Below are 13,678 nucleotides of genomic sequence, written 5' to 3'. Positions count from 1 at the left end.
TGTCCCATTCCAAACTTGTGCCTCCCCCACATTCTCTCAGACCTTCCATCTCCTTATTGAGTGCCAGGACCAGGACATGGTCCCCTAGGCCCCACCCACCACACAGTCCCAGCCAATGGGGCGTCCCCGCAGATCAAATATCACTATAACAGAAGGACTTAATCGGCCCTGGATGTTTGCAGAACTTTACAGCCGGTCCCCTGCCACAAGGGAGCTCACGTCTTTCAGCTTTTCTGAGGTAAGACAGTGAAAATAGGCAGAGTGAGAGAGAGAGAGAGAGAGAGAGAGAGAGAGAGAGAGAGAGAGAGAGAGAGAGAGAGAGAGAGAGAGCGAGCATGTGTGAGACAGAGAACATGACGGTTTGTGTGAGAGGCACTGAGAGAATACAGTAAATGGAGAACAGGACCCTGTCTGTCTATCAGTGGAATATACATGTGCAAAAAGCATTGTCAAGGTGCTGGACCACTCACGCTTGAGAGTAGAGGATAGTCCACAGTGATGCGCGTGCACCTGAAATCAAGGCAAAAAACACATCTGCAGGGACTGATCTGCTACTGACAGGATCTACAGCAGCTTCTGGTCAATATTTGATGGAGAGTTAGCATGTTTGTTAGGTGTTGCAGTGTTGTGTGCATGCTGGAAAAGGAGACTGTTCAATAAGATAAATACTATCCTGTGAGTTATTAAAATGCACTCTCTGCTGTCAGATGTTAATTCATAAACCTAAAGAAAGCTTCTGGTACCCTAAGTTCACTGACTTTTGCCCTAAGGTCACAGACTAATTTGGAAGGGGTACATGTGAGTGTCTGTAAGTATGCATGTGTTACTTTGACGTGTCAGTGCGCTGTCTGCAAGCGCAGCAGCTAGCAGTGCTGATTGAGTAAGGTATGGAAATGACTTTAGTGTAACATTAGTCATGCCACTGGGGCAGGAGGCTATTGTTATTCTTCTTAAAGCTTACTGTATCACTTCAGATTGCTATATGATGCTAACAGCTGTATACACCAGAGACTTCACAATGCCAGTGACAATCTAGACTTGATTAATAGTGATTGCCTACTTTACTGCAAAGAGCCCAAGCTTGTGGCACTTGTCGGAAGTGTGTCTGAGAGTGACAGGTTCTACAGGAGCAATTGAAACATTGTTTTGTTTTGTTTTTTCAAAGAACAGAATAGCAGTACTTCAGTGAGCACACCGCAAACTTTCTTAAAACAGAAAAAATTAATATGCTGAGAATTTATGCCTTACCAGTTCAGACTCTGCATAAATCATCTGGATTTTTTTAAAGAAACACACAGAAATGTTTACAGAAACTTTCAGTTAGCTTTTCTTTTTCTTTTTTTTGTATAGTTGGAAATGATTCTGTAGATAGTGTTTTATTTTGCAACTTGTTTTGCAAATCTAAATTAGAAAATTAGAAATGATATATAAAACTCTGTTCAAATTCTACTTAGAAAATTTCCAAAAATGTCTCTGCATATGCTGTGACCACATAAGGGAGTAGTCAGAGTGTTATGGAGACTATTTCAAGAGAAAGAACTTGATCTTGAAGCCAGAAACTAGATCCTGAATAATGTCAGTAGCAGATCTGCAGCTGTCTAAGATGGAATACTTACACACCACGAACTCAAATGGATGTCTTGCATCTACATTACTGCTCACTCAGTCCTCAGGAATATTTGTAATCTACTTTTATCAAAATTCACCATATATCAAAATGTGAGACTTTGATGTAGATTAGCTAAAATATGAATATAGAGGAAATGTCTCAAATATAGCAAAACTTTTGGTTTATTTAATCAAAACAGTCCATTTAATTGATTTAATTAAATGCACAGTACTGATATAGAGCGCTTGATCTTTATCTTTTAATGGAACTGATGTGTTGACAGACTCATTAATCTCTCAGACCAAGTAAAAAAAACCCAACATCACAAAACTCCACGTAAGACCTTCTCACTTACTGCTCAGTGAGAGCTTGAGTTTCAGGAGGCTTTTATAGACGTTTGTCTAGTGACTTTCTGAGCTAATATTAGAGCTCAGAACTAAACCACTTGAAAAAGGGTTGCAAATTAAGGAAAATGCTGGATGCCCAGTGGTCTTCCCAATCCCCTATAGGTCCTATATGGTACATGTTCTGGCATAGAAGGAAGTCCAGGCTAGGGTCAATGAGAAAGGGCCGAATCTACTTGGTAAGGGAGGAAACCTATTTATTGCTCCAAGCACTCCTACAAGGAATCTATATTTAGCCTACATAAAGAATCATCGAGGATTAGGTGGATGTGTAACTCATTTTCCTTTTTCCCTTTCAGTACCAAAGTCCACAATCATCATGTCTGACACAGAGGAAGTGTAAGTTTCCTGCATATCTTTCACCTTACAAAATCCCCTTCTCCGTCGATTACATAAACAGACCCAACCAAGAGTGGATTATGTTTCTAACATATAAATTCAAATACATTATCTTAAACAATCAGACACTGATAGTTCTTTTCTTGCTTTTATGGTTTTACAGTGATCAGCAGGGTGAGTATTGCCATTTTTAATTTTAGAATAATTAATGATTCTGATTCCCTTTTAAAGTTTTTAATAACGATCATTTTAGTCCCAGTGCTATAGATGCTCCACAGTGAAGTGAGTGCAGGTTTTAAGTCTGTCAACAGAAACCTTTGCAGGTTCAAATTAAAGGCAGCTATTAAAGTTCTTGAGGAATGTCAGAGGTTAATTTTGCGGTAATGTTCTGTTGTTGGATGAAGGGTGCTTCTTCAGTCTCAGCTGAATCTGGAATGAACTCTTATGCATGCTTGCAGGTACCACTGCTGCTGTCAGAATCTTTAGGTCCAGATTTAGAATAATTCAGTTTACACTTTCTAAACCATAAACTACACCGAATCATTGAATGCAAAATATGAATTAATCTGTTTGCAATGCATTTCTCCAGCTTTCTACTGAAAAGTACAAGCTAGATAAGATAGCCCATACTCCACAGCTAGATACAATTATGAAATATGATGAAATAGAGTCAGCCTGATGTTATGACGTACCAACAACAAAAGGATTTAAATTTGAATCAGACCACTCTATCAGCTGTGGAGGAATGTACAGTGTGTGCTTGGCATGACTCCAAGCTGTACACAGATCACTGATCTGGGTACAGTCGGGCACTTTGAAAACTCTGCTGATCTACTGCTTTCTTTTTCCAAAACTTAAAAACGAAGTCGGCGACGAAGGTAAAATACATACCTTATAAATTACATATCAGAAAGATATCAGTACTAATTTTCTAATTTTGCAGTTTCGTCCGTGCAGTGACTTAAGTCTCTTTTACCATGCAGATGCTGTATCAATGTCCGTGCATGTCTTAACCTTGTCACCTTTTCTATGTCTTCTACTTCTACTCCATCATCTTCTCTTTACGGATTTGCCCATGAATCATGTGCCGTGTCCTTCATCGTGTTACTCATCCTATCGTTATCATTAGCTCTCTTTCTCCTTAATTCAAATACAATAATAAAATAATAAAACAGTAATCCTACTTGACTGTCCACACAAAGTGAAAAAAATATGTTTAGCTCACAGTATTACATAAATAATTTAATTATTGTTATATGATTATCTTTGGCTCACACTGCATAACATAAATCTTTTCTTAGGTCCCTATTTATGTATCATACATTATCTAATGCATTCTCTGCTGTTCTTTCTGCGTGTGCAACCAGTACAACTTTCCTTACTTCTGCACCATGTACTGCATTTCCGGGGACGGCGCCTCCTGGTGGCCTCCATGTTCCCTGCATTCCATGACCACCAGTCTGTGGACCATTAACCTGATTCTTCTTCTTCTCTGGCTACCCTTCCTTCTTCCACTAACCTCTTTGGGCTTAACCCTCCTCTCCCTAACCCCACTCCTCTGCGCGTGCATAGTCGTAGAAGAGGTAACAGACGTAGAGGTGGCGCCTGAGGCGGCCCCGCAGCCAGAACCAGAACCCGAGCCAGAACCCGAGCCTGTGGCTGAACCAGAGCCAGAGCCAGAGCCAGTAGCCCCAGAGCCAGAACCGCAACCAGAACCAGAACCCGAACCCGAGCCCGAGGTGGTGGAAGGTATGTCGCATGGAATATTCTCTCATCCTCACCCATAAAGTGGCAGTGCGCTCCTCTGTAGTAGAGACTCCAGTTACAACGGACTAACCCCCACCCCCCAACTCCCACAACCAGGACCCTAATAAGCAAACATAACCTCCTCTTCTTACCCGTCTCTGTTACAACTAGACATGTACTTATGCCTACAAGTGACTTCCCGACTGCTGTACTCTCTCTGCTTACACTGCACAGTGTGTAACACAGCTGCCAGACTCTGACTGTCTCTTCATTGCCCTAGTGGCATACTAAGCTTCTAGATGCTTTAGTTGAATAGATACAGAGCTTGTAAAGGAGCAGCAAAAATAACTTGTTACAGGGGGAGTGTCCCTGGGTGTTCCTGTCATGCACTGGTTCAGCTGCCATGTCAACTGAGAAAATGATTGTGGATGACAACCTCATGAAGTTAAACGGAGCTCTTATCTGTTCTTATTTACCCAGATGATGGCACGGCTGATGGACGTTTGCCTCAGTCCAATGGTGTCGCCATGTTAATTGCATAGTTATTGTTTTATTTTCAAAGTATTTCTTATGAATTGTGATTTGATGATGAAATGAGATAATTATTCACTCTATTTTGGGTGATAGAAGTTATTTAGTGCTGTAGTCTAATATATTTTCTTGTCACACCAGTTAATGATTTATATGTCCATATCCGTGCATATAATTATGGCAAAAACACTTTGATAAACGAGAAAAATGCACTTTAAGGAGCAGTAAGTGATTTTTACCACTGAAAAGTACTACACGACATTTATGAAAGTGATTAATTAGAGTTTTAATTTTTTGTAAGCATTGCAGCTCACATGAGATGAAGAATCAAATAGCTTTCAATAGTCAATAGTCGTCAAATGAATCAATCGTCCTCAATAGTCCTGAAGTAGTTTCTGATCCACAGAGCAGCTCCCCCACATGGAGGCGGCTATGTTTCAAATAGATTTAATGCAGAATGTTTGAGCCATCCAGGCCACTACATGTAAGTGTGCTGACTGTTTCATAATGAGAAGAAAAATCATTGGGAAAATGACTCATTGCTCCTTTAGGAACGGGTGGATTCACCTTAGAAGGAGATCTCCTGTCATCAAAGTAGGATTTCTAATTCCATTCTAGAAAATGAATACACTGTAAAAAGAAAAATGAGGTTGAAGCGCCTAAGCCGTTGAACTGAGGCCTCATGTTATCACAAATGATTCTTGTAAAGATTATGTACATCAAAGTAATGCTAATATGTGATTATCTCCATAAGACATCTTAAAGTGTATGTTTTTATTCACTGAACAGAAGAGCCACTTAACTGGCTAATCCAGGTTTTCCTTTTCAGTGTATGGCATTGCATGTTTTGATATCTAAAGTTTAAATGCCATCTGATGAATATACAGATGTATTGCACTTGCTAATATTGTGTATTCTGCTTTTGCTTTCATCGCTCGCTGCATGCAGAGGTCTTTGAAGAGGAAGGTATGTTGATTACGGACACGTGCCACTTTTCTTTGCTGTCGGCAGGTCTTCATTATCCCTTGTCTCAGCTGTCGTTAGTATCCCTCTGTTGGAGTATGTATGCACTGCGGTTCCTCCCAGTCAAACATGATGTTTTGGAGCAAGGAGCACTGCTACCATTGGCCATGCCCCAAAAAGAGACGAACGCAAAGTCGAATCCTAAATGTTAAAATGGTGTGTTCTAAAATTAAGAACAAAGGGTGAAAGAATATTAAATGCTGGCGACCACTAACCAATGGGTAGCAATATACTGCTATGCCACTCATTTTCTGCATGGCATGCACAACTGACTCTCCTTTCAAGAGGGAGGACCAGATACTAACTCAGCCACCAGGCAAGGGTTTCATTTTGGATGAATCCAAAATGTACACACGTAGACTGGTGTAGGGCTTTAGCAGAAAGTGTAATCTGGCTCATTTGATACTAGAGGCAAACTCCAGCTTGCGTACTTGAAGAATAACCTTTGTGTGGATTTCTAAGTACTATAATAACTTAGAGATGTGTTACAGGTAGAATGGACTTTCTGTGAACAAGTTAACTCAAGATAACATTTTTCTCTGACTTTCAAAATGTTCAATGCATTTTATGTAATGTTTGTTTATTAATTAGTGCTTGGAAGATTCTGATTTCATTCCTTTAATTCGAAATAAGGATTTATCTTTTTTCCTAATATTTTTACAATCGTACTACTCATTCTGTAAAATATTTACCCAATCATTAAGCTGTTTACTACCAACATTGGAATTTTGGTTTGAACTACTAGTTTGCTTCATGTACTACCATGAGTGGATTTCTAACCCAGTAATGTGTGCTTGTCCCCCTTCACTCTTAATCCACAGAGGAGAAGCCGAAGTTCAAGTGAGTAGTTATCCTCACACTCAGTTTAACTGAGAATGCTGATGCGAAAATATTTCTGAACTATGCTCTCGAAATTACACAGGGACTTGCATGTTTATGAACAAATAATCTGATTTAATTTTGGTTAAGATCCTTCTTTTTATCTTTTCACTAAAGGCCAACAGCTCCCAGGATCCCTGAGGGCGACAAAGTGGACTTTGATGTGAGGGATCTTATTGGTTGTTTTTGTATGAATGGAACACTCGCACAGGTGGCATTGGGAGTGACCAGGGAGTGATGTAGTAAAGTTCTGTGTTTCCGCGCCTCACAGGACATCCAGAAGAAACGCCAGAACAAGGACCTCATTGAGCTGCAGGGCCTGATTGATGCCCACTTCGAGCATAGGAAGAAGGAGGAGGAGGAGCTCATCGCTCTCAAGGAGAGAATTGTGAGTGAGCGTGGCTGAGGAATAGGGTGGAGGCGGTGGGGGGCCGTGCGGGGCTGGCGCGTGGTAACTGCGGCTGTGCCCTGTGCGCTCCTCCGCAGGAGAAGCGCAGGGCTGAGAGGGCTGAGCAGCAGAGGATCATAGCTGAGAAGGAGAAGGAGCGCCAGACGAGACGCGAGGTGTGTGTCAGCTTATATACACGCGCGTGAACGCGTACACATACGTATACACTCTTACCTCCCATACCTTGAGACCGCGTCCTGCTCGCTTGAACAGGAAGAGAGGCTGAGGAGGGAAGAAGCTGATGCTAAGAAGAAAGCAGATGAGGAAGCCAAGAAGAAATCTGCCCTGAGCAGCATGGGCTCTCAGTACAGCAGCTACCTGCAAAAGGTGATTCCGCTTTCTCCTTTCCCCATCACACACAGCGCCACTGAGCGCCTGTGCCTTCAAAGCACCAGCGCTGGTGCTAGAACAGCATGACTTCAGCTTTGGGTTTAACCATGCCATTCCAGGCTGACTCTAAGAGAGGTGGCAAGAAACAGACTGAGAGAGAGAAGAAGAAGAAGATCCTGGCTGAGAGGCGCAAGGCCCTTAACATCGATCATCTCAATGAAGACAAGCTGAGGTAAGGGGTCGTCTGTACACTGGGAGGCCAAGCCACCACATCGGGGCAGGGGTCTGTTGTTGAGGGCTGTGACCTGTCACTGACCCGTGTCTGTTCCTGGATCTCAGGGATAAGATCAAGGAACTGCACGAATGGATGAAGACTCTGGAGTCTGAGAAGTTTGATCACATGGAGAGACTGAAGAAACAGAAGTATGAGGTAGGCAGTCCAAACACACAAAACAAAAGGACAATTATACAGTAGCTTTTCATATCATGGTGTCCTGAATGTGAGGGAAACATTTATAAACCTCAGTCAAAAACAGATTTTTTTTTTTAAGGCCTCTTTTACAAGGTTTATCTTCGAGATTCGTGAGAGACATTAAAAAATACAACTTGAATCTTGTCCAGGTTACAACACTGCGTAAGAGAGTGGAGGAACTGAGTAAATAGTAAGTCACAGGTTTAGCAGGAGGCAGGGCGCCCCCTGCTGTGCATGTTCTGTGACTGCCTGCGGATGAGTGCATCTAAAGGACAATACACCGGAGCAGAACGGGTGATTCACACACAAGAACATCATTTCTCTTTCTCTTTTTTTCTAAAACATAGTAGCATGTGAATCACGTGCATTTTTGAAGGTTTTTTGTCGGAAATCTGCTGGAATCATAATTAGGTCACTGAAATTCAGGCTCAACCTCCGGTCTAAGTACAGCAGAACTAACAGGTAACAGACAGAACACCAGTGAAGGTATGGACAGTTGTTAAAATTCTGTTAGAGTGTATTTCTGAAACGGTCACTGATTACAAATCAAGATTAAAATAATTATTGAAAGACTGTAAGAGTTCATTAGCTTGTAGCATTGGGTCGTCCTAGTCCACCAGGCCGTGTCCAGAGAGCTGCTCTTCCCCAGGTGAGGCCGGGTCATGCCCAGATAATGCCTCCATGCATGTTAAAAGGTGCCGATGTGTTGTTTACAGGTGCTCACTTTCAGACATCGCATTGATGAGCTGCAGAAACAGTAAGTTCACTAATCTGATATTCCGATTCTCCATTATCTTGATCCATCGTACTCCGTTGTACTCTAATCGGTAAACTGCCTGTGAAAGTGATTTTTGAGGCACGTTTTACCTCTTAAACTCTTAAATCTGTGACTTCCAAATCATGAACTCTTCATGATGGTGAGATACGCGTGCTATAAGTACTACTTTCTCTCTCCTTTATACATTAAACATATATAGTAGCGTTTTAGTCATACCAAATAGTTCAGCAAAAATTGCATTTCTGCCAGAAATTGTTTTGTGATAGCCAGTAGTTAGACTTACCTCACTGACTCCTTAACTTTATATAAATGTACAAAGGTAAGTGACGCATGCTGTGCATGTGGCATGTAGTTGGATCTGAGTGCAAACATTGAGTAGACGCAGACGTGTTCTGCGTACTCCGGTTTAACGCCCCAGTCTTTATGGGAAGCTAAGTCGGAAGGCTGTGGAGCTGGACTGCCTCATTCGGTTCTCCCGATTACTGTCACATTACAGCAGCAAGAAGGGCGCCGCCACTCGCCGCAGAAAGTAAGCGCCTCGTGCCACAGCGCGAGGCAGAGACCGACCGCCACCGCGCGCGGAACACGCGGAGTCTCAGCGACGCATCTTAAGGCGCAGCCCACAGCGCAGAGACGAAGCAACAGTACTGCAGTTAGCGCTTTACTGGCCGCAGACCTACTAAATACTCTACAAGACTCTGTGATTACTGTTTGTCAAAGATCCACACTCACGCTTTCTCGCCTTGGACTGTTGTTTGGTTCTCATTTTTTCATGTAAATAAAACTTTACTCTTAATCCTTTGTCAGTAGATCTGTTGTCGTTTATCTTAAACAGCAATAAAGTCCATGTTTATAGCCCTGTCATTCACGATTGTTTTTTAAACAATTCACAAAAAAAGAAATCCGTACTAGTATCATTTTAAAGTATCCCGAGACAGGAAGCCTGCAAAGAAGAAACACCCCCGACCTCAAAACTGACAAGACAACGCCGCTCCTGAGCGAAACCGTCCCTGAGAAATGTCAAAGTAAACTACATTTCTGGTCAGAATTAAGCATATTTCTTGTCCTATAAGTCACGTCAAATGCATAAAATAAACGGTATGGATAACAAATTAATCGATAATCAAAAGTATTGGAGTCTCAACTATTACGACACTGTCTAGGCGGTGAGGTCGCAACAGCACTGTGAAAATACTTGGTAGCAGGATGGTATGTGGAATGATTAATCACTGGGCTGAACTGGCAGGAGAGTTGAAATATATATATTTCAGTCCCAAATCCCGAACTGGACTACCCACTACAGCAGTCCAGGAGTGTAACACAACAGAAATTATTGTGTGATTATATTGTACACACCTCTATGCAAACCTCCCTATGTCTAAGAGATCTTCAATGTGGTTTAATCTGCCTAAAATGACAAGTACAAAATGCGTATTAGTTTTCCAGTGTAGGGTAACTTGAGATGTGTTTAGCGTTGGTGTTGGTGGAATGTCCCTGCTACCATCTTTCGCGACAGAGCAACCGGGTTTTTGATTAAATGATCAGATACGTATAGTCTTTATAACGCGCCGTGTCAGTGACCTCCTTGTTGTCCACAGTGCTCTTGTTTACGGAGTCTTTAACGTTCACAGAAATCCGACGGTTTTCATGTGTCACGTTAACACGTGCACAGTGACAACAGCTGAAATTAGACTATAAAATGTGCAATTCAAATGAGCAGAACTTCACTGCAGATTGTTGATAGATTGTTAAGCTTTTATAATAGTATTTATTAAAATGCAGCAATACAACTTAGTTAAAGATATTTACATTGCGTTTTAATTATAAAAATAATAAGTAAAAGATCAAGAGGCTGCACATGTGAGTATTTTTGTCTAGTTAAGAAAGTTTCACAAAGGATTTTGCGCATTATTATGCGCTTACACAAGATGGCGCTGTTGCTGTTTCTTGTTTTCCACAATATGCGTCGGCACTGGAATTGGTTCCTCTCGAGGTTTCTTCCTCGCCAATTGGCTTGCTCACTGGGGCTTGGACTCGGACATTTGTAAAGCTGCTTTGTGACAACAACTGCTGTATATATAGATAAATTTGAATTTGACTTTGATTCGTATGAAACAGAAATTATTATTATTATTATTATTATTAGTAGTAGTAGTAGTAGTAGTAGTAGTAGTAGTAGCAGTAGTAGTAGTAGTAGTAGTAGTAGTAGTAGTAGTAGTATAATTTCGAAATTATTGTTGCCGTCTTATCTGATATCTAATCGTCATTACCTAACAATAATAATCTTAAGTAAGCAGAAGTAACCTGAAATCTTGAAAATTTTAAATGAACACAGATTCGATATAATACGACAGCGTTTATACGTAGGCGATATGACCAAATTTATTTATTTGATTTATACATTTACACCTTAGGCACAGGTCGATGAAGTACCACTGCATTGTGCGGCTATACGGAAACTGTGTTTTGACATGGATTTGGAGGCCCTAACCATTTAACTGATAGTAGTAATGCTAATTCAACGTTAAATCGCATTGAAGAATTAATTAAGAACAACATCGTTACCTCGTTGTTTTACACCGTTAGGGTGTGATATTATCAAGCCACACTGCAAAAGCAGTCTGGTGAATCGCAAAATAAACGAGCACTTAAAGCAAGAAAAAACACTAAAATAACCACTTGATTTAGTGATCTAAAATTTACACAGGTCCTTGACACATAGTCTAGGCAAGGATTTTTGTTTAGTTAAAAAAATTCACATTGTTTCGATTAGTTTCTTATTTTAAACGGTTTAACTGAATTAAAAACTAGGTGTTAGTAGTCATAAATCAACCGACTAAACTAAAATGTATTAAGTGCCATATTATTCGGAGAACAGAAAAGACTTGCATGAGAAAATGTCCTTGCGTGTATAAATAAGTCATATCTTTATTCGACATTCACTCACTGAAGATGTATAAATATAAAGTATAACGCGGGACACAACAAACCTCTCAAACAGGCAGCATTAAATACACAATGTTTGCTTTTTTCTCAATTTTTAACAAAACAACTCTTATATACACATATACAAAAATGGTCCTCTAATTCTCATATCTGAAATGATTATTCTCTCGCGAATAATTAGGAAATAGTAAAAGATAAAGATGACAGAAATATTTTCAAAAAAAAAAAGGGAAAAATATGGTCACATACTGAAAGCTGACAAATTATATAAATAAGAGTATTTAAGAAACTGACTTCAGAGCCAAAATTACAATGGAATTTGACATTTTCTACAGAAAGAAAGAAAGAAAGAAAGAAAGAAAGAAAGAAAGAAAGAAAGAAAGAAAGAAAGAAAGAAAGAAAAAGAAAGATTGAGAAGCTAGCGTTTCTGTTCTCTTCTCCAGCGTCTTGTGAAACAGGTCGTTGCCTTTTTTCTCTTTATGACAGGAATAGTAGTCCGCATGGAAGCTGATTGTTTATCCCTCCCGTTGGCTGAAACGCGCATGTTGTCCGCTCTTCTACAGCACTTGGTAGATGGGGTCCTGAGCCGACTGGGGGCACTTAGTCGGAGAGGGCGTGGGCGCCGCCGGCTCGCTCAGGGTAGATCCGTCCTGCGGGGAGCACGGGCTGCCGTCAGAGGCCTCGTGCACTGACAGCACCGGACACGCGGGAGTCTCCGTTGAGATTCTTTCCACGATACTGGACAGACAATCCAAGCTCGAGACGACTGTATTCTTGTTATTCCGCACGTCCCCTGTAATAATAATAATAATAATAATAATAATAATAATAATAATAATAATAATAATAATAATAATACATTAAATTATGTTTCTCCAAAACTGTTTTAACTGAGTTTTTGGCAGAATGTCACTCATGATTGTCACGCGGACCTACCATTTTGAGTCTCGTTGAAGTAGGAGTTGTCATAACTGTTTCGCCTTCCAGACGGGCACGGGGGGGCATTAAAATCCATCTGGAATAAAAATGCACAATTATTTTTTTTTACTAGAGATAGATAAACATAACGATAAAAATATACAGTCATTCCATGAATTAACCTAATTTTATTTTTGAAATAGTTTGACATTGACACCTCAGACAAGTCAGTCTAACAGTTTTCTCATAAGTCAGTGTGTCGCCGATCCGATTTCTTACCATGCCGTCCGAACAGTTGGACCTGGGACTGGATGCGTCTGAGTCGCCGCTGTATTGTTCCAGAACCGGGTAATAGTTGTCTTCTTGACTTCTGAGCAAAGCCTGCAGGGACTCGATATAACTGATGGCGTTCCGCAGTATCTCCACCTTGGGAAGCCTCTGGTTGGGATTGGTGGACGTGCATCTCTTCAGGGTTTCGAAGGCGTCGTTGACCTTGCTCAGACGTCTCCTTTCTCTCATGGTCGCAGCTTTACGCCGATCCGCGTTAGTGGTTTTCCTTTTGCAGGCTTTGCATGCCCACAGGAGACACCTGCCCGCCTGATGGTGGCCGCTCGGCGCCCGAATGTGCTCGTCCTCGATGTGACTATGTTCGTCCGGTTTGAGTAAGCTCACGTGGACGAGTCTGGGGTCCAGGTCCTCGAAGAAGTGCATGTCGTTTGTGTTGAAGCAAGGGTCGTCGTAGAAATCGTCAGCAGAGGTGATGTTGAACGGAATATCCGACAGCTCCATCTTTTCTGTGCGTAAAAAGTGTAGCCCAAGAGTATCGCGTTCCTCCTTTTTGAATTTTTTTTGCAGCTGTTAGACTAATATATCTTTTCAAGCGCAGATGCTTGGCTAAAGCTTCTTGAAACAAATGAATGTTCTAGACAATAAGCTTGGGTCACTTCAACACACTGTCCTGCGTGCACCCTGGAGGCACTTGTTGCTGAGGAGGCTCACGCCCAGTTTATATCCAACCTGAGCCAACTCGAGGCGTGTCGGGCGTGTCACTCTCTGACCAATAGGCGCGTGTTCAGCCGCCGTGGGAGGGATTTCAGTTTCTCAGGCCGAAAAGATAATGATGGTGGCAACAATAAAGGTTAGGATTAGAAATGCGTCTATAAGTCAGAGTCACTAAATTATCGATAACTCCAAACGGAACAGTTGAGTTAGTATTGAGCATTACGTTACTTCTGCAGTAAAACAGGCGGGAACT

General features: G+C 41.3%; 2 protein-coding genes across 5 annotated transcripts; one reads left to right on the top strand and one right to left on the bottom strand.

The window, feature by feature from the left end:
- The first annotated feature begins 100 nt into the window (after positions 1 to 100).
- tnnt3a (troponin T type 3a (skeletal, fast)) lies at positions 101 to 9,360 on the top strand. 4 transcript variants are annotated; one of them, XM_081711823.1, is made up of 13 exons: positions 101 to 238; positions 2,313 to 2,526; positions 3,925 to 4,101; positions 5,578 to 5,595; positions 6,474 to 6,492; positions 6,649 to 6,694; positions 6,803 to 6,919; positions 7,018 to 7,095; positions 7,193 to 7,306; positions 7,429 to 7,541; positions 7,649 to 7,739; positions 8,498 to 8,538; positions 9,056 to 9,360. In XM_081711823.1, exons 1-13 carry the CDS (start codon positions 116 to 118, stop codon positions 9,090 to 9,092), a joined length of 1,188 nt encoding a protein of 395 aa, XP_081567949.1. In that variant the 5' UTR covers positions 101 to 115; the 3' UTR covers positions 9,093 to 9,360. The 4 variants fall into 4 exon arrangements, with proteins under 4 accessions (XP_081567949.1, XP_081567950.1, XP_081567951.1 ...); XM_081711824.1 differs by lacking the exon at positions 8,498 to 8,538 and adding an exon at positions 7,931 to 7,971; XM_081711825.1 differs by lacking the exon at positions 5,578 to 5,595.
- A 2,102-nt stretch (positions 9,361 to 11,462) lies between these two features.
- On the bottom strand, positions 11,463 to 13,408 carry myod1 (myogenic differentiation 1). The gene is made up of 3 exons (XM_027015227.3): positions 12,703 to 13,408; positions 12,442 to 12,520; positions 11,463 to 12,298 (listed from the first exon to the last, which is right to left on the bottom strand). The coding sequence occupies exons 1-3, from the start codon at positions 13,210 to 13,212 to the stop codon at positions 12,063 to 12,065; spliced, it is 825 nt and encodes a 274-aa protein (XP_026871028.2). The 5' UTR covers positions 13,213 to 13,408; the 3' UTR covers positions 11,463 to 12,062.
- Positions 13,409 to 13,678: the final 270 nt, after the last annotated feature.

Source organism: Electrophorus electricus, chromosome 4 (genome assembly GCF_041902795.1).
Source record: "Electrophorus electricus isolate QZ-2024a chromosome 4, ASM4190279v1, whole genome shotgun sequence".
NCBI classification, from domain to species: domain Eukaryota; kingdom Metazoa; phylum Chordata; class Actinopteri; order Gymnotiformes; family Gymnotidae; genus Electrophorus; species Electrophorus electricus.
This window is presented reverse-complemented; position numbering and strand designations above follow the sequence as displayed.

What these genes read in the sequence shown, in the direction of transcription:
- tnnt3a (XM_081711823.1), top strand. Translation starts at nt 116, where the DNA reads ATGGGGCGTCCCCGCAGATCAAATATCACTATAACAGAAGGACTTAAT. An exon ending in CGTCTTTCAGCTTTTCTGAG is followed by an intron (nt 239 to 2,312) that starts GTAAGACAGTGA and finishes TTTCCCTTTCAG; the next exon opens with TACCAAAGTCCACAATCATC. An exon ending in ATTGATGAGCTGCAGAAACA is followed by an intron (nt 8,539 to 9,055) that starts GTAAGTTCACTA and finishes GTCACATTACAG; the next exon opens with CAGCAAGAAGGGCGCCGCCA.
- myod1 (XM_027015227.3), bottom strand. Translation starts at nt 13,212, where the DNA reads ATGGAGCTGTCGGATATTCCGTTCAACATCACCTCTGCTGACGATTTC. An exon ending in CCAACTGTTCGGACGGCATG is followed by an intron (nt 12,521 to 12,702) that starts GTAAGAAATCGG and finishes TTTTTATTCCAG; the next exon opens with ATGGATTTTAATGCCCCCCC. An exon ending in CTTCAACGAGACTCAAAATG is followed by an intron (nt 12,299 to 12,441) that starts GTAGGTCCGCGT and finishes TTATTATTACAG; the next exon opens with GGGACGTGCGGAATAACAAG.